The sequence below is a fragment of the Egretta garzetta genome, unplaced genomic scaffold (assembly GCF_000687185.1).
Source record: "Egretta garzetta isolate BGI_Z169 unplaced genomic scaffold, ASM68718v1 scaffold179, whole genome shotgun sequence".
NCBI lineage: Eukaryota > Metazoa > Chordata > Aves > Pelecaniformes > Ardeidae > Egretta > Egretta garzetta.
Genome location: NW_009270001.1, coordinates 2,240,434 through 2,259,717, shown reverse-complemented (window position 1 = coordinate 2,259,717; position 19,284 = coordinate 2,240,434). Strand labels below are relative to the sequence as shown.

At 45.3% G+C, this 19,284-nt stretch overlaps 1 protein-coding gene across 1 annotated transcript in view; it reads right to left on the bottom strand.

Annotated features, from left to right (window-relative positions):
- LOXHD1 (lipoxygenase homology domains 1) overlaps positions 1-19,284 on the bottom strand; it is a 164,089-nt gene that overhangs the window by 109,884 nt on the left and 34,921 nt on the right. The window contains exons 6-10 of the mRNA XM_035903101.1: positions 10,508-10,606; positions 8,751-8,899; positions 5,553-5,676; positions 3,676-3,926; positions 2,590-2,725 (exon numbers count right to left, since the gene is read on the bottom strand). Coding sequence (XP_035758994.1) covers positions 2,590-2,725; positions 3,676-3,926; positions 5,553-5,676; positions 8,751-8,899; positions 10,508-10,606 — 759 coding nt within the window. The remainder of the gene's footprint in view (positions 1-2,589; positions 2,726-3,675; positions 3,927-5,552; positions 5,677-8,750; positions 8,900-10,507; positions 10,607-19,284) is intronic.

Here is a 19,284-nt window from a genome sequence, read left to right as displayed (position 1 = left end):
AGGGGTCGAGTCCCCAGCCCTGGGGGGATTTAACAGCCGGGCAGCCGAGGTGCTGAGGGCCGGGGTTTAGTGGTGGGGTGGCAGGGTTAGGGGAGTAGTTGGGCTTGATGATCTTAAAAGCCTTTTCCAACCTAAATGATTCTGTGATTCTATGATTCTATTATCTGTGTCTGGAACAAGGAGGAGTATGGATACAGCCATACTTCATCCTGAGCTAATGAGCCTTCCTGAGACTGGACCAATTACCCCAGATGTGCCTTTTGCAGGACAGGCTGGCTCGCAGCACATTCAGGTATCTCTAGCCAGGCGGCATCATCTGGGGCAAACATGCTCAGAGCAATGGAAAGATATTTTTCAAAAGTTTTAAAATTATTTAAATGCCTAAATCCCACCCGATTTCAGTTAGCGCTTGTGTTACTGTAAGTGACATGCCCAAAGGTCGTGGCACAGCTACGAAATCTTTATCTCTTAAGTCTTCACCCAACATTTTAACTGTAAGAGCGGTCCACCTGCAGCAGCTTTACATTGTTTTTTATACTAGAGGATGGTTGCACATATAGAGGTTGATGCTATTTCCTCTAAAGAGCCCCTCATCTACATTCTTTATTGATAATAATGTGTTTCACTTCTTCAGGCCCTGCAGCACCTACAGGAGAGGGAACAGGTTTTCCTGACTCAGACATCAGCTGAATTATTAACAAATCCTAAAGAAAGAATTGCTAACCCCTTCGGTACGCCTGAGCCCACATGAGCATGGCTCGACCTTCAGAGCCCAGAATGGAATATAAAAATGAGATGACATGCATATAAATTAGATTTTTACTGATCTACTGAGCGTTTGACTGTAAAAAAGAGGTGACAGCTACTCAAAAAATGAGGGGGAGGAATGAACTCTCTTTTAGAAAAAGTTTTGCCCTTCTTTTAATAATATGCAAAATGTTGATGACCACTCCCTTCTGAAAAGCACCAGCAAGTTTTATCTGAGCAGGAAGGAAGCTAAGGCAAGTTTGCATATGGCATGTGATACAGCAACCTGCTCTGCCTGGGGAAAAGAGCAAGGGCGGTTCAGACACCAGAGACTTCTCTCATCTGTCTGGTTTGCCCCCCCTGACCTCTTGCTGAAGGGAAGGCAAAGAGGAGTGATGCATGCAGGGAGAGGCAAAGGGGAACTTGTACCAGAATTAAATGCTGATAGAGGGCTGTCAGGCAGAAACCACACAGGGAGAAAAGTGGGTGAGCCAGGTCTGCAGCTGCTGGAGGAGACCAGGCATTTCCCCAAATACCCATCATCATCCTCCCAGGGCTCGATGGGCGTGTTCCCCTGCTCCCTATCCCTTCACATCAAGGGATCCAGGCAGTTTGGAAATTCTCAGAGCCGGAGCAAATAAGACTGCGAATAAATGCAAGCTACACGTTGAGCTGCAATCCGCTGGGGGAACAGCTTGCAGACGCTGCGCAGGGAGCCATTTCACCATGGATACCAAAAGTGAGGTTGAACCAAGCTTTGATCCGCTCTGCAGAAAGGGACAGTCCTGTATGCATGGGGAGATAGGCGAGGTGACATAATAGGTCTTTTCTAACTCCAAGTCTTACGCTTCTATAATCTGGCAGCTAAAGGTCACAGATTTCTCAAGGCTAATGCTCTCTATCTCCTGCACTGCGGCAGCAGGGGAATTAGCCTGTCAATAACAATCAGAGCTGATAATAGAGGGTTAAAGGTTGCAGATGCTTTAGTTAAATGGACCAAGTCAGAGGCGCAATGTGGTTATAACACTGACTAACATTTAGATAAAGCTTATTTAAATGAACTGCTGTTTAAGCAGGAGCCCACCCGAAGCATTCGGATTAAACTGCATCTATTATCCTAATTAAAACATTCTGCTTACACACAGGCGCTGGCGCAGGCGAGGCGGCAGAGATCCATTTTGCTTGGGTGTAAAAGCAGCCAGCAAGGCCGGGTGCTGGATCCCTGTCTGGATGGATGAACACGCCGGTACGCTGCCCGGCATGGCGCGGAGCTGCACCTCCCAGCAAACGTGTGCCATGGCCTCCCTCTAGAGAAGAGGCTTCAAATGCAGTGCGTGTGTGCCTGGGGAGGCAGGTTTGGCAGCTGGACAGGACTAAGAGCTGTTTTTCCTCTAAGGCCAAGTGTGAAAAGGTTGCAATTAGTGGGAAGAGTTTGGTTTTTCTTCCTGTTTTCCCCCAGGTTTGTCTTTTTATTAAATTTAGGGTTTGTTTCCATTTGGAACAGGAAAGCTTAGCCTCTGTAGTGATAAGAAGCGCAGCCTGGCTTGTCTGCAAAGGTGAGGTGGCGGCTGCGGCAGCCCTAAGCCCAGTGAACATTGGAAGGCTGCCAGGTCCAATTTCTTCCCTTAAGAAAATGAGTGCAATTCTTCAAAATATTTTAAAAGCTTCACTTTAAACTCCCCAAAGCAGGGTGTTCAAAACTGAAACTCATGCAGGACTCAATTCACTTCAGCCTCTACTTGACGATGGGTCTACCCATGTCATGTTGCATGGGTGACACTCAGGGTGCCATTGTTTTGGGGGAGAGGGGGTCACAGGAGGCTCCCGGGCACTTGTACTTACTTTTCAGTCTTCTCTGGCGCAGGGAGACCATTTCGTACAGCTCCCGCTCTATGAGACCATCTCCTTCATCTTCATCCAGCCATTTCCCACACGGGAAGGTTTGCTCAATACCAGTGAATGGGCAGTAAACCACCACCTAGGAAAAGAGACTGGGAAGGTGAGTTTGAATATTCTGTTACTGGCAGCCCATGGGACCTTGATATTGAAAACTTCAATAACTGAAACAAAGACAGAGTTGGAGATCGTGGTCTGGCTCTCAAAATCAGGTTTTCTGGACCAACATGTACTGGACTGATTGCACAATTCCCAATGTGGACTATAGCTAGGACCCATCCATCCTGTTATTCCCACTTTTCCAGAAGTACATCAAAATGGGTCAACCAAGAAGGGGTAAACCACCACGAGGGCAAGGGAATGGGAGCAGGCAGTGTGGCTGCAGGAGTCAGCCTCGTGTCTGCACAGCACCTGCCTTGCACCACACCAGTGCACAGTAGGGTTTTGCAGGAATCACAGATACAAAACCCCTTCAAACACGTCCTAAGCTGATTCTGCTTTCCAGGAAAACTGCATTTCCTCCCGGCTTCAGGGTAGGCAGCTGCCTCCTGCTGTACACGATCTTGTACGCAATCTCACATTATATATCTCTCCACTACCCTCCCTCCAGTAACAGCCGTGGTCAGCCACTTTTTTTTCTGAGCTCCAAAGCAGCATCTAAAAACTTCAGGAAAGTCTGAGTATAGGTGATAACTTTGAAATGCTCAGCACAATCCAAGACTGCATTTCTGTCCAGCCCCTTGGGCAAACATCTGAAGGTGCTTTTCACTCTGGGCAAACAATAATCTCTGTCTTTGCAAAGGGGCAATCAAACCAATTAGCGAGTAATTGACTTATGTATCTAAAGTGCCTTTGCGGCAATCAGCTACCACCATGCATTATGTATCATATTGACTTGCTAAACCGGGGATGCTGTCATCCAAATAAAAGCAGATTTTAAAATTTTTTTCAAAACTGTATCTGGTTGTTGGGGTCAGGTTATGAATAGGAAACAGTCTGACAGCTGCCTACGGGCAAACAACTTAGACTCACCTTCTCACAAAACCAGCCAGAACTGACGCCACAGTTATCATGCCCGATGGTGACTCTGCTGAGCGGGCTGAGAAGAGCAGCTATCTCCACGTTAAAGAGATCTGTCCTGGCACGCTCAAATTCACCTCCTTCCAAAAATATCTTCCCACTGTTCTTTAAGCCTTTGGAGCCATGGAGGATTACGTGGATCTTGGAGTTTGTGCCAGCTCCTCTGATATCTCCTGTCACTACAGCAACGTTGTACACAATACCTGAAAGAACCAGGAATTCGGTTAGGAAGAAAAGAAGGGAGGCAAAAAGGCTGAGACTAATAATTTTTGATTGGATTTACATTGGGCTCTGATGGTTTCCCACTGGTCTTTTTAGCTTTCGAATTTCACAGTGTGCAACGCTTCATTTGTTTTCGTTCTGCACAAACTCACAGCTACCTCCAGACTGTCCAAGGGAAACAGGTTTGTGGCAACAAACTCACTCCAAAAGTGTATGGGTTTTTTTAGCACCATGTGGTCAGGTGAAAACAGACAAAAAGATTGAATTGGCAACTAAGTCAGCCACTTGATTTTGAGAGGTATCAAGCACCAGACCTGTCAGAGGGCGCTTAGGGGATGGAGGGGTGTTGCTTTAAACAGTGGTGGGAAGATCTTCATCATCACAAAACTCTGAAAACATGGGGTCAGCAGAGTCTGATGCTGCTGAAGCCAGAAGGACCCTCACTGCTGCTCTGAGACCCTGAAGTTCTCAGCAAAGCAAGGCTTGGGAGAAGTATTATCTCAACTGGAAGAAAGAAAAATACTTCTGAAAAGAAATCTATATGCATAAAAGTTCCTTTGTTTCTTTCTAGCTCTAAATGTTGGTCTAAGAAAGATAACCCTTCTTCCTACAAGCCTTACTTCTCAGTAGGCTTATTGACTGGCATATCTTGGGACTCTGTCGTGGCATCCAATAAGGAGACACCTCTGTGACTCTAAGAGCGTTTGAGGGAGCACATATAAAATAGTGAGGTCCAAGCTAAGTTCTTCCTTTGCTTAAATGAGCCAGAAATTTCAACAGGGACTTTGGACGAAGTAAAAACCTCAGAAATCCCCTTCTTATAAACGATCCTCTCTTTCTTTAAAGATTTAAAATAAAAATTGTGTTCAGTCATGTTTTACTGTGCATATGGAATATCTTCAACAAAACTCATGAAAGACGGGAAAAAAAGCACAGTCATGAATTATAAAAGAACAAGAGAATCTTTTAGTAAACTAATTTCACTTTTTTAGATTTTTTTCCCCCCTGCCTTCCCCTGATTCTTCCCAACGTGCATTCTGCAGCCAGAACTCTGCACCCAGGCCACTTTACCTGCACACATGCGGGGAGGAGTATGAGGACTGCAGATGTTGAAAACCATGCAATAAAGTAAAGAACAGCTGTTATGTGCATAGTCAAAGTGTTTACCTTATACTAATGAATAAATACAGGCAGAACACTATCCAAATCGTCTTCTGCCTTGTAGTAATTTGTTTTATTGACTACATCCAGGTTTCTTTTAACAGAGATATAACTTTTGGTTGCCTCAGCTCTAACCAGGTTGGATAATCAAAAAGCCAGTTTTAAGGCTTGGCTCTTGTTTTGTAAAAGGATGCATAGTTCCCCAGCCAAGAACCTGGAGTACAATATGCAATACTGCGTGGCATGTTGGTGACTGTAGAAACATTAATCCACTTTCTGGAGGCTGGTGAGCAACTTGCTGAAGAACAAGCCAAATCTTTCATCCTTTGCCCATCAGACCCTTATCTAGGTGCATCAGGTGATAAACCAGCATGTAGGTCCCACACAGCTTCACCAGCAAGATGTGGAGATGGGGAAATCTGATGGGATTCAGCCCATGACCTTACCGGTGGCTTCAGTGCCCCCAACAAGTATGTCCCTCTGGATTTTCCCATCATCTTCATCTAAAGCAAACCAGCGTCCAACTGGGAACTGGTACACACATTTATTGCCAATGTCTTCAATGATCACCTAAGAGAAAAGAAGCAGAACTTTGCAAAATACACAAGGAAAAAGCAAAGGTGTTACACAAGGGGGTGACAGAAGAGCAGAAGCTTAATGTACATGCTCTCACCTGATATTTAATATATTCAATACTTAAGCAGACCCCTCTCCATTCCCTAATTAGTACTGATAGAATTTCAGACAGTCAGTGAGTAAAAACCAGGCTTTTTTTCTTTTCTGTTTTAATCCCGTGAACTCAATCTGCATCCCTCGCAGTCTACGAGACCAGATGTCTCTGCTAACAAGACCAGCTGGCTGGCCTGTCTTCCTCCTCTCCAGAGCCCCTTTGCTGGCTACTCGTCTCCATCAGCTGAGCAGTAGCTCTTTGTTCGGCTTTGGGAACAGGCTGTCTTCTTTCTCTCTCACTTTTAGAACCTTGTTACAAAATAATACCAAGGAATTCAGGACGAATGAAGACTGTCGGATCAAGCTTGTGTGACCTAGTAATACCATGTTAACCATACTCAGTTACTCCAGGATGGAACCATTGCAAAGAAAGCCATGAAAGCCTGTGGTAGGAAGAGTTTCTAATCTGAAAGGATTTGGGTCTTGGCCTTACTCTAGAGACATATTCTACAGACACAAGCCAGGGAACAATCTTCACTTTTAAGCCAGTGTTACACTCTTGAAGTTTCTTGCGCCTCCTGCTGAGGCATTTCTTACCAGCATCTTCTGGGTTCCTGAAGCTTGCCATAGAGTTACTGCAGTATTTTAAACAAGCAGTGGAGAGTACTGAAAATTTTCAGCCAGAAAGAAATAAATAAAAATGTCGACTTGCCCGCATAGCTTATATCTCAGAGAAAGAAAATTCACTATTACAGACAGAAAGTCATTGCCACTTTTCTCTGCCTTCAGATCGAAGAGGGAGAATCTGAAATCTGTCCTTTCTGATAGATTTGTGAAGCCATTCTTTGGGAACCAGAGCTTCCCCTCCCGTCACTCATCCTACACTGTGCTGTTGCCTGTAGCATTACTGATTCTTGTTGTACCTCCATACACATGGATGGCAGCATCTCCCAGGGCTGGAATTGTCAGCACGAGAGAGCGGTGTTGTGCTGGAGGGTTAGAGACTAAAAATCAGGAGCGCTGTGGCCAGCAGGAGTAGGGCAGTGATGGTGCCCCTGTGCTGGGCACTGGGGGGGCCGCCCCTCGACTGCTGGGGTCAGGGTTGGGCCCCTCCCTCCCCGAAGGACCTGTGGAGAAGAGGAGGCTGAGGGGAGACCTTATTGCTGCCTACAACTGCCTGACAGGAGGGGGAAGCTGTGGGTGTTGGTCTCTGCTCCCAGGGAACGGGCGATGGTACGAGGGGAAATGGCCTCAAGTTGTGCCAGGGCAGGTTTAGGTTGGACACTGGGAAAAATTCCTTCCCCGCAAGGGCTGTCAGGCCCTGGGGGGGGCTGCCCAGGGAAGGGGTCGAGTCCCCACCCCTGGGGGGATTTAACAGCCGGGCAGCCGAGGTGCTGAGGGCCAGGGTTTGGGTGTGGGATGGCAGGGGTAGGGGAACGGTTGGGCTTGGTGATCTTAGGGGGCTTTTCCAACCTAAACAATTCTATGATTCTATATACGAGGTTCAAGGGAAATTTCAACACTCAGATTTCCCTCTACCTGCTGATCCTTTTTGGGTTCCTGTTAATATCTTTATTCATATATTTAGAGGTAGAAAACCAGTCATTGAATATAAGCCACACTGAAAATCCAGGAAACGTGACAACTTCTAATGATGCTTAGCAAGTTCATCCAGGAGTGACAACACTAGAGTCCCCAAATATTGGAGCAAATTAGAGAAAAATGTCTACTGACAGCAGAAGATAACTGGGCTATGTTTTAGCTCATTCCTCCAAGCTTCCAGTTGAACTTGCAAGGCAGAAGTTGCCTTTTACTTAATCACAAACATCTCAGCAGTTCCTGTGGCAGAACATAGGATTTATGTGTCAGCTGCAACTAGTCACTGCTTCAGGCTTTGGGGCTGAAACAACCTAAGTAACATCTAAACTCGTCTCGTGCAGACTTCATCTGTAATGTGAAAATGAGGTTCCTTTTCTGTGGTCTTTTTCCCCCCTATTTGTTACAGGGAGCAAAACAGCTCTGTTTTTCATCTTCTGTATTTTTCATGGGCAACCAACATAAATTTTAGTGCAGCGTATGGTGACGGTAGAAAAGCATGTGCTAATATTTGTATTTGTAATACATCAAACCACCCTGTTATCTAGGATTTACAAATTTCGGGTCAGATCTTCAGTGGATTAAAGCCAGCTGTATTTAACTGTACCAGCAGACGAAAGAAAATGAGATTGGAAGAGAGTCATAGGTTTCCTCTTTTAAAATATTCCTTCAACCATTTCACTAAAAGCTGCAATACCTTTGCACCTTAGAGCAGGAGATTAAAATGAGGAGGAAAGTGGGAGTGGATGAAAACGATCTTTGGGGCAGGTGTATCTTTTTTGCTGTGCCAATGATAAATCACTTAAATTTGGCCAAGCTATAAGTCTTTGAAAATTTCCGGAGTGAACAGACTCAACAGATATTTCTTAGACTCTGGTATTTTTACCATCTTGGTAATGAGTTAAGTCAATGGAGTAAGAGGAGCTTGGAGGACCCAGCTTGGAGAACTCCCTCTCATCTGTCAAAGTGATCAGGACAGAAGAAATATTATTAGAGCAGGAAAATTCAAGTCTGAACAACTGGATTTTTTCATGGCCACAAAGTCTCCTGAGATGCCTGACAATTTACCTAAACCCAGAATGTCCCTCATTGTCTCACTGCCTAATTTGAATCTGCTGCAGCTGTATTTAGATGCACCACACTGGCATGCACTAGGCTGCTGCCAGCACTTCATCAGCCCCCCTTTTGCTCTGCAGAAAAAGCAAGTGCTGGAGAGGATTCTTCTGGAAAGGCAAAAACTTGATTTGTGCCTTTCTCAGTAACCAGGACCCTGTATCACCAGCAAACATCCTTGCATTTCTCGGCACCAGGCCACTGAGAGGATGAGACAACTTGATCCCACAACATGCTTACATTAACCATTACGAGGAGTAACCCACCTTTGCGAGGAACCAGCCAGCAGAGCCACCCCTGTTATTATGACCTATATTAATTTTTCTTAACCTTCCCAAATTTGGAGCATCAAGTGTGAATTTGTCCTCTGCTCCCTTTTCGAAGTTGTCTTTGTCATTGTCCAGTTTCCTCACACCTGAGAAAAAAATAAATATAGAACCAAGGAAGAAAAAGTTAATGGCACATGGATGTTTATAAGTGAGGAAACAGTTAGGAATGTCACTGCTGACTGAATCAAATATTCTTCAGGTACCAGCTCACTGCAACCAGGATTCAAGGTAAAGGCAGAGGAATTTATATTGTAATAAAAAGTACCTTTTCTTGAGCACACACAACACCAGGATTTTCACTCTAATGTCACAGTTACTTACAGCTCCCAGAGTTTTCAGAAATACATATCCAGATGGCTCTTGTATCTTCTTTTTTTTTCATACCACCACATTTCCCTTTTATTTTTAATGTCTTTAAAAATCTCCAAACTCTTTTAAAAAAAGGACTTCGGCCACAAGCTGCAGATTTTGACATTTCAGGACATAGGATTCTTTGCTGCATCATCACACAGGAAGGATTTATTTTCAAATTAGGGCCCAGCCAGGGGTATTGGCTTTTCCTGATCTCACAGGAGCTCACTTTTATGAAAAGTATTAAAGCGCTGACCCTGGTTGCCACCAACACTCTTCCTGTGCGAGTGGGATTGAACCCCCCCCCAAGGCACCAGTGCAGGGGAAGGTGTCTGGGGGGCAATTCATCCCACCTACCTGAGAAGGGGATGAATAATTTCCTAGTGGTGTTATTCCTCTCTGTAGATATGACAGAGTTTCTGGACAATCAGCTTAGATTTAGACTCCGGCTTTCAGATGTCTCCATTGAGACCAGATGAATCCCCTTGTGAAAGTCTGGAGAATTAATCAAGGATGAGACCTATCCACTAGGTTTCGTAATCTGTTCAAGGACACTTGGCAGGCATCATGTCATTTTTTCTTGAATTTGACAGGATAGGTGCGGTATAGAAGAGAGAGAATATTTGCTATCTGGGTCTCCAGGAATTTACGCCCACTATTCTCCATGGTATGACCCAGGGAGTGTGACCTGGGCACATATTTTAGTATTATTCAATGAAAAATACTTTTAAAAAATTAAATACAAGTTCCTAGACCACTGTTGCAGTACAATCTATACCTACAAAAAAAAGAGCAAAAAAAAAAAGAAAAAAAAAAGAAAAAAAAAGAAAAAAAAAGAAAAAAAAAGCTGCCACCATTAATTTAAAGCCATCCAATATAAACCTTGGCTAGATTATCTTTCTCAGCAGCCAGGCAGGCTCAGCTACAGCCTGTGCCACATTGCAAGGACAGCATTATCCATCCAGGGCCACAGAAAGATGAAGCATGCAGCTCTCACCACATGCACTGAAAATACACATTTGTGTTGGATCCCACAGCAGACTAGCACTTATTTACTGCACTGATTTATGCAGGTGGCTTATGCTGCATTTTTGCACGGTTTGGGGTCTTTTTGGTGGTAGGTAACTTCAGTCATGCTCACAGCCCAGCTACAACTGCTGCTCTGCAGACGCACCTTCCAGGAGCTGTGGATGTGAGAAACCCCAGAGCTAACAACACCATTTGTTGTGCCTTTCACTCAGCCAAATTATTCTGCATTTGCCAGATTGCTGCTGTGTGTTGTTCAGATCACAGGCCTGCAGAGCAGGAAGAAATATTTTAGGAAATTATTTGCATTTGAATACCTGTGTCTCCTTTCTCGCCGAAGATATTAATGAAGACATCCGCATCGGTTCCACTGCCGCTAACTTCACCAGTAAAAACTCGGACCACGTATTTGTTGACTGCAAGGAGAGAGGCAGAAATCCCCATGCATTAATAACTCAATGGTTTGACACAAAACATAGTAGTACAAACCCGTTCAGGCCATGCTGATCCTGTACACCGACACTCTCCTCCACAAGAGGAATAAAATCCATAGGCAGAGCCCTGACACTTTGCCCTGGGCAAGAGGAAAAGATCACTCAGTTCCTGGCCTTGACACTGAGCATTGAAATAGATGAGAAGAACGTGCAAATTTTGATGTTGATACATGACCATTAAATGAACTCGGACGTACACACCAGCCCTCTTTTTTCAAAACGACAATGAGTTACGGAGCCAGCCATCTGCCTAAGCTCAGGCCTGACCCCTCTGGTCTGAACGCTATCCTAGAGCTGCTTTTGCAGCTTAGCTCATATTAAGCCTGGTTGATGACAAGAATCATTTTGAGGAAAGGTCAGTCACATTGCACGAGCACAAAAATTCGAAGGTGACCAACCTGATACTCTGCCCAGATTAAAAAAAAAAAAAAAAAAAAAAAATCCAGTCCTTTCCATGTAAAAGAGAAACAGGAAGAAAGCCCAGGAGCTGTGACACTGCAGAGCTACAACATGTGTGGCAACAAGCAATGCAAAAATGATGTGGGTGAGCCACATCATGAACATTTTACACGTGCCATGTCAGCAAGTTTGAGAAGCACATTCTTCAGAGGGATCAGGATAGGTCTAACCTGGCTCCAAAGGACAGCAAGGGTGAGCTTTGCTTCTTCTGAAACCAATGAGAAAAGTCCCATGGCCTTACTGTGACTATATCTGGGGCAAACATGAGCAGCTTTCAAAATCTACCTGACTACCTTGTTCCTCCAAGCAAAATCAGCTGTGACAGACATCTAGTGTGGTATCATCTGTGCGGAACCAGTGCTGGAGACAGACAGCAAGACACGAGACAGAACTGATGAAGATTAATGCAAAGTCTGCTGTTGAACAGTACATGACTTCACATATGCCCTCAGCAAAGTAGAATCATAGAATCATAGAATCATAGAATCATAGAATCACTTTGGTTGGAAAAGACCTTTGAGATCATCGAGTCCAACCTTTAACCTAACCCTGCCATCCCACCACTAAACCATGTCCCTAAGCACCTCATCTATCCTTCTTTTAAATCCCTCCAGGGATGGGGACTCGACCACCTCCCTGGGCAGCCCATTCCAGAGCCTGACAGCCCTTTCTGTGAAGAAGTTCCTCCTAATGTCCAACCTAAACCTGCCCTGGTATCTATGATACCCTGCATTATGGAGCCTTGGCTAGCTGGTACTGCAAGCTCTGTGCTGCATCACCTCTTTATTTCTGAGTCCTGGGCATCCTGCTTCTGCAAAAGGGATAAATACACAAGGCCACATCACACACACCTCCCTTGCAAAAATAAAACTTTTTGCACCATGGTCAATGGTGAGCAACTTTTTCCCTTTGGCGGGTGCAAAGTTAGAGGTGAAGCTTGCCTGGGCTTCCCAGCCAACACCAGAAATTAATTCCCTCAGGAGCTAAGGGCCATCACAAACCCTGGGTTGCCTCTCCCAGAGCAGGTCACCTACCTCCTCCACCATAATCAGTGTGTATAAAAAATTATTCTAAAAGACAGCAGACACTTTGGTGCACATGCTCCCCCTGAGGCAGAGGATGTGAGAGCAAGCGTATGAGAAGCGGTTGTTGGACCATCCCCCGAATCACAAAGATGCATTCAGCTCCCAGGGTGAGGAGTACAAGAGCAGAGCCCAAACCAAAGGGAAAATCACCTGTCATGGTTTAATGAATGTGCTCCAAAAAGGCTAAAAATCAAGCTGACATTCTTGGCGCCCTGTCACAAAACATGCCATTACAAATAATAATGATAAAAGTGCAATAAATACTAAATAACAAGAAAGAGAAGGGCAGAGCCAGGCTCAGACAAGGGAGAAAATGCCTTAATGTTTCTCTTTAACTCTTTTGCTTCAGTTCATAGACCTCTTACAACCTGCTAGTGATATGCCAATGCCAAAGGATTTCATTTGCATGAGCCAAGGATGGAGATGGTGCGATTTACAGCTCCCATTTGGCCACTAAGCTGCTCTAACTAAAAGTGACCCTTTGTACGTCGGAATCTTTAACCACAGACCACATTTTTCAAGAAGCTTTGTTCCTTGCACCTCCTCCAGAATATTTATTCTAATGTCAGTGATTAATTTTGCATTCCACTTTTCAGGGGCCAGAAGAATCAGGTGGGATAAAAGGATCCACAAAAGGACAAGCATCAGTGGCGGGACTTATATTACCCTTGTAGGATCAGGCTTTATACCCCTGAAATATAGACCAGAAGGATGCCTGAGTACATGTAGAGCACCGAGGAGGCCATGTAGAGAACAAGTCAATGAAGAGCAATCAGCAGCAGTGACCAAAAACGGGGCAGGAAGGGCACCTTGTACAGCTTCTGCAGAAATACATCTGGTCAGCAAGAAAAACACTGGTAAAATTATTTGCCAGATCCAACACCTTGGAAGGTTTCTCAGCGTCGCTATATTTCAAATCTAATGTTTGTAATGACATCATTTGCCAACCTGCTCAGAACACCAAGTGCTCCCGAGGGCTCTGCACACACACAATGCTGCTGTCAGAGTGTCAGCACGGCGACCCCATTGACGGAGCCAATTCCTGAGCCTGCGGAGATGGGCAATGTGCTGGGTTATCGCTTTGGGCTGCTGGCAATCACAGTGCACTGTGCTGCAAGGGTGTTACAGAATCATAGAATCATTTAGGTTGGAAAAGACCTTTCAGATCACCAAGTTCCCCTAACCCTGCCATCCTGCCACTAAACTCTGGCCCTAAGCACCGCATCTGCCCGGCTTTTAAATCCCCCCAGGGATGGGGACTCGACCCCTTCCCTGGGCAGCGCCTTCCAGTGCTTGACAAACCTTTCTGTGAAGAAATATTTCCTAATGTCTAACCTAAATCTCCCCTGACACAACTTCAGACCATTTCCCCTCGTCCTGTCATCCATTACCAGGGAGAAGAGGCCAACCCCCACCTTGTTACAGCCTCCTTTCAGGTAGTTGTCCTCTAAGATATAAGCAAGGCTGGGATGCTGGTATGTGCCTGCTTGCCTCTTCTCCGTGCTCCTTGCAGATGTGTTCCCACAGGCAAAGCTGCTCCAAGAGTGTTAGTGGTCCTTGGCTTAGGTTCATGGCACATCCCCGCTTCACGAACCACAGAATCGTGCCTAGTGTGTGCTGTCCAGGTTTTCCCCTTAATTGTTTTAATATGTCCCCAACTCTGAAACTGTGTGCACTCAAGCTGGTCCCCATATCTGCCCCACTCAGCCCTGCACGCAGGACAATTTTAGTTCCTTCATCTCCAGGAAGCAAACGGGATCAATCCTGAGCTGTGCTGAATTTTTGCCAGCGCTTTCTCCCTCTCTACGCAATTCAACACTCAGCTGCAGCAGAGAGAGTAGCTCTTCATTCTGCTCAGGGGTCCTTCTGTGCTTCATACATCAGCACATCTTACAGAATTGCATGGTGGATGTGCACATTTAAATAGAAAGGGATGCTACATCTCAAAAAGACAGCGAGGCTTCAGCTGCTAGAAGCATGCAGGAAAGGGCTCTCGTTGCAGCCAGGCAGAGATCTGGCTGAAGTCAAGCACTCTTCATTTTGAGCATGGGTGGATGTTGTTCCCTCTTCTGTAAGCCCTTAATCATGCATTATTTAAAACAGTAACATCATCTTTTCAAAAATACCCAGTTGGCTTTTTTTAATCTCAATACATGGCTCTGAGTTCATCTGCAAAACAGAGATCAAGATGTTGCCTGAATATTCTTTTTTTTTTTTTTCTGAATGCTTCTCCCAGCAGTGGGAACATGCAAAATGCTAATGTACGGCTGGTAAAAGCTGTGACTCCATCTAGCAGTGCAGGCTCGCTGCAGCACAGGCACGGAGAGGGGAGCTTCCCTAGAAGAGAAATTAGCAGCTTCAGAGGCACAAACTGCAAGATGCCAAGGGCAGAACAGCTAACAAAAATCCAGCAGCAAGAGCAGTACCTGGTCTCTGCTGTCTTTCCTCTCCCCATTGCAACACACAAGCGCAAATGTCCTGTGTGGTTATGGCAACTTCCTTTTCTCTACAGCAAGGTGCCTGCTCCATTGGAGACAACCCAGCTCCCCGTGACATCTCTCATCCAACATGCTGACACACACAGAGATGTCCCAAGAAGGCATTCAGAGACATTGCCAGGATGCCACCTCTGGGAAGCAGTGGGGTGGCACTAACTGATGTGACCCCACTGCATTAATTAAGCAGAGGTGTGGCAGGTCTGTTACTAATCAGCTCAGCCACAGCTTTCCACAGCTCAGGGTAAAGATTAATATTGCACCTTGGGCTAGTCAGGCTCTTTCCACGGAGACCCAAGGGGTTTATTTTGGTGAGGGGCCACGATGCCACAGGCGCTCCCAGCAATGCTTCCAGGGGATAACAGGCATGGGGCTGCAGCTCTCCTACCTTCCCCATGTACCCCTTCCAGGCTGGCCCCACTGCCACCTCCATCCCAAGGAGCCAGGGTGTAGCACTAGCCCAACGCCTTGCCCAGGGTCTTTTTATCCAGCCCCAGCACCCCTGGGTGCTCTCGTCCAACCTCTCTCCTTCCTCCAGCCATGGAAAATGCATGGACACATCCAGCCAAATCCTTCCACCTGCAAGCTGCAGCTAACTGCTCAGCCACGTGTTATTCATCTGTTAATGCAGTTTATTTAGCAATATGATATCCTGGTCACCTGAAATGCCATAGGATGGAATTGCCTAAAGAAATCACAGAATCAGAATCGTTTAGGTTGGAAAAGACCTTTAAGATCATCAAGCCCAACCATTAACCTAACACTGCCATTAAACCTTGTAGCTAATATTGTTTAGGGCATTAGATAGGGTGTTTATGCACAAGCTGCTGAGTTTGTAGCAGCAGGAGCACCAGATTTAGGCAGGGAAACAAAGTCGACCATGCTTTATTACCTATAGTTATCCCCTCCCGCATGGCACAGTGAATTCCCTGCTAGACATCCCTGCCTACCTCCCTTGTGCATGACCTGCTGTGGAGCAGGGCAGCTGCATAGCATCCAACAGCTAAGAAATGTCACAGCCTTCAGAGGCAAAACACGCTGGGTTAAAAGCAGGGAGCTGAGTCGTAGGCAGCGATGGATTCTTCTCATAAAGCAACTTTCAGCAATTATCCTTCTGCTTTTGCAGTGCTCCCAAGGGTGGCAATGTCTAAGATCCACCCTGTACTGCTTCAGCATTGAGCAGGCAGACTTCAGAAGAGAGAGGGGGTGAAACAGGTAGGGCTGCTGCCTCTGAATTGCTGCTGGCAAAAAAATGCACTTGTGGTTAGTATGAAAAGTGAAAAGAATTGTTGCTAGAGGCGGAGGCAGGGGCCTGGATCTGCAGGCAAGGTGCAGTTTCAACCTGAGTCTGCCGCAGCCTTTTTGCATGCACTTGGGAAGGTGGTTTAGTGTCCGTATGCTTCGGTTCCTCACTGTCAGATCTAGTCAGTCATTCCAGCCCTCCAGAAATTGTCTGACAAGATCTCTTCTTGATGGAGAGCACTGACTTGTCAGAATGGAAGCTCCTTTATACCACTTCTGACGGTGTAGTGACAGCCAGACTTCTCAGTCCGAGCAACCTTAAACGGTCAGAGAGCTAATGTTTAGGGCACGAAGCTGGAATCAGCTTGATTCAGAGCAAGCATTTGAATTTAGTTCTTGTCTGTCCTGGGAAAGAGCCCGTCCCACCAGACTAACACCACGTCTTCCTAGATCAGCTTCTCCCGACCTTCTGGTGGAGATGCCCTTCTGCATTTTCATACAACACAGCATTCTCTCTGGAGTCTCTGCAAGCACTGCAGAGAAGAAATCTCGCCCATCCCTAATCATTACACCTGTCTTCACTGCAGTAGCAGGGACCCCAGAAGTAGCTACGCAGACCAAGACATAATGAGAACTTAAAGCAGTGCCTTAAAAAAGCAGAGGAGCCCCACAGTGCTCACCAGGAGCTAGCTCTGTCTGAAAAGCATGGCCAGCTCTTGCACAAAGGAACTGCACACAGTTACGGGGGAATTTTTTTCCCCCATCCAGGAAAGGGTTGAATTCAAAGGGTTGGTTCAGAGCTTGAGAATAATTAATCTCTGTCAAGAGTAATTGACAACTATCTCTCTTAATAAGCTGCACCTTCAGAGGTGGTGAACAGCTCCTTACACCAAGGGTTCAAACTAGAAATGCAGATTACAAGCACACCTGCAGCACAGGGGATGCTGACGAAGAAAGAGCTTCACGTTGCTTTTGGCCATGAGTACCCCTGCCAAAACACAGTGTTTGTGGGGGAGAAAGGCTGGAAGAGCCTTTGCGTGGCTTTGGGGTGCACCTCGTCAGAGGCAGCACCAAGGATGCAAGGCTGGTGCCACCCCAGATCAGCATTTCATTAATCTCAGAAGAGCTCTCGAAAAGTGTGTTCTTAAGAAAGAGATGTTATTGCTGCCACCCAAGGAGGCATAAGATGTGGGAAAAGGAAACGATTTTGTTTGCTCTGCTGAATATTGCATTACCCTCAGCTGCCTCGTGCCCCTCCTATAACGAACTCAGATGCTTGATCTCCCCACCCAGCCTAGAGACCACGAGATTCACACTAATTTTGTGTGGCTCTTATGTGAAACCAAAGTATGCACCAAAACAGTTAATATATTAGGATTCAGCCCAGCTCATCACTCTGCAAAGCCTGTGAGAGGCAATCTACCACATGCAGGAGTCTTTGGCTGTAGGATATGCTAAACTGATGCTCCTACTGCAACTTCAAAGTGATGATGACATTTTGAAGTGAGCTTTAAATGACCTTGCTCGAGAGACAATAGCGGTTTAGTTGCAGAGGCATGGAGCTTAGCACGCAGCAACCCACCTTGCGACAGCGTTGCGGAAATCCTTGTTCATCTAATGCTCCAAGATTTCTCATTATTTTTCATTAGTTCAGCCCCTTTTCATTAGTGGGAGCCCATGAAAAAAAAAAAAAGGCAGGCATTTCACAAAAGAAATATCTGCTTCCTGCTTTCCCCAGATCTGCTATTATCAAAATTGGGGAAATCACTGCAAATTACCCCTTGGGTAAAACATTTCTCCTCAGAATGAAGAGTAAAATAATTTTACACTATTATTTAAAACTATATTATTATCACTGTACTTCAGTCTTGCTTTGTATTAATAATACATTTAAATAAAGTTACTTTATTTCAAAACAGATACTTGAAATAATTACAACAGCTAGTCATAATTGATCAAAATTATCCCCCATCTTCACAAACGTGCTGCACGGTCTGTTTGTATTGGATACGTACAGGTCTATATACCAGCCACAGACGGAGATGCCTCATGCCTCTCCAAAACTTTTTCTCTTGAAACATGAAGTCCTTTACATGAGTTACAAATGTCTATTACCATCCCATTTCTGAGCTCTGCACATCTTGTCTTCCTTGTGGTTTACAAGTCACCAGTGTTTCTTTTTCTTTCTACGTTTCAATTTCTCATTGCCCTTACCCATCTTTAGAGACAAAACAACAGGCAAAAAATACAAGTAAAATGTTCGTAGCTTTTTTAGACATGGGTATAAGATGGGCAAAGTTTGCAGGGAGAAAAAAATCCTTATTAGACCAACTGAAGTATTTTTTGGGGGGGAAGACATTTTTGGATACTCATTGTGCCAAACAGCATGACGGTTTTTTCCATTATTATCAGTTGGGTAGCAGAAGGTAGTATTCCCTCTACAAACCTTGTTTATTGAATATCTCAGCATGCAGCAAGGCCTCATCCTCAATACAGGGGGCATTCACCATTATTCAAAAGTAAACAACTCATATTTATTTCATAAATATATTTAGCTGCATTTTCCTATGCTGATTATATACTTCCAGTTCTCAGTGTAAATAAAGATGAGTTTTGATGAGCAGGCAACACCCATTAATATTTCATTCCCCCCCCAGCCCCTCCCCCTTTCTACATCCTCAGAAATAATCTTTTCAGTACTTCTGATCATGGAAGTTTCCAAAATGTAACACCTCATTTTGAATCATGACACAGGAGAGACAGGAGAGGGGCTGGCCCTGCTTTCTAGGCCTGGAACTTTGTAAAATGAGGCTGAAAAGCCCACAGGGCATCATGGACCCATGACTCTCATCCAAAATGCTGCTCCTTATCAGAGCTTCTAGTGCCCGTATGCTATTGAGAAATATTTGCCACAGCTTCAGTTCGGATCCGTTCCTGCCTTTAGGGACACGCATATCCCATTAGGACAGGAAGGATTTACCTGCTGACTCAAAGTCAATCATGTGCATCCATATCTGCTGGCCCAAGTGCTTCCCCAAACCACAGCCAGGTTGGTGCCTCATAAGTCTTAAGCCAGACAACATGAAAACTTTGGACAACGAACTGTGAAGCCCTAACACAACCATCCTTCGCAGAGGAAAGAAATAACACAGCGCCCATTCCCAGCTCAAATATATGAGTTTTAGGGCCTAGTGGATCTAAAAACCTCAGACACTATCTGGGGCACATTAACTCTACGTGCGTTTGCACAGATGCTCTCAAAAGCACACCAGGCAGAGAGGTCCAGCACAGGCTGCTGCTTCATGTGCAGACTGCGTTC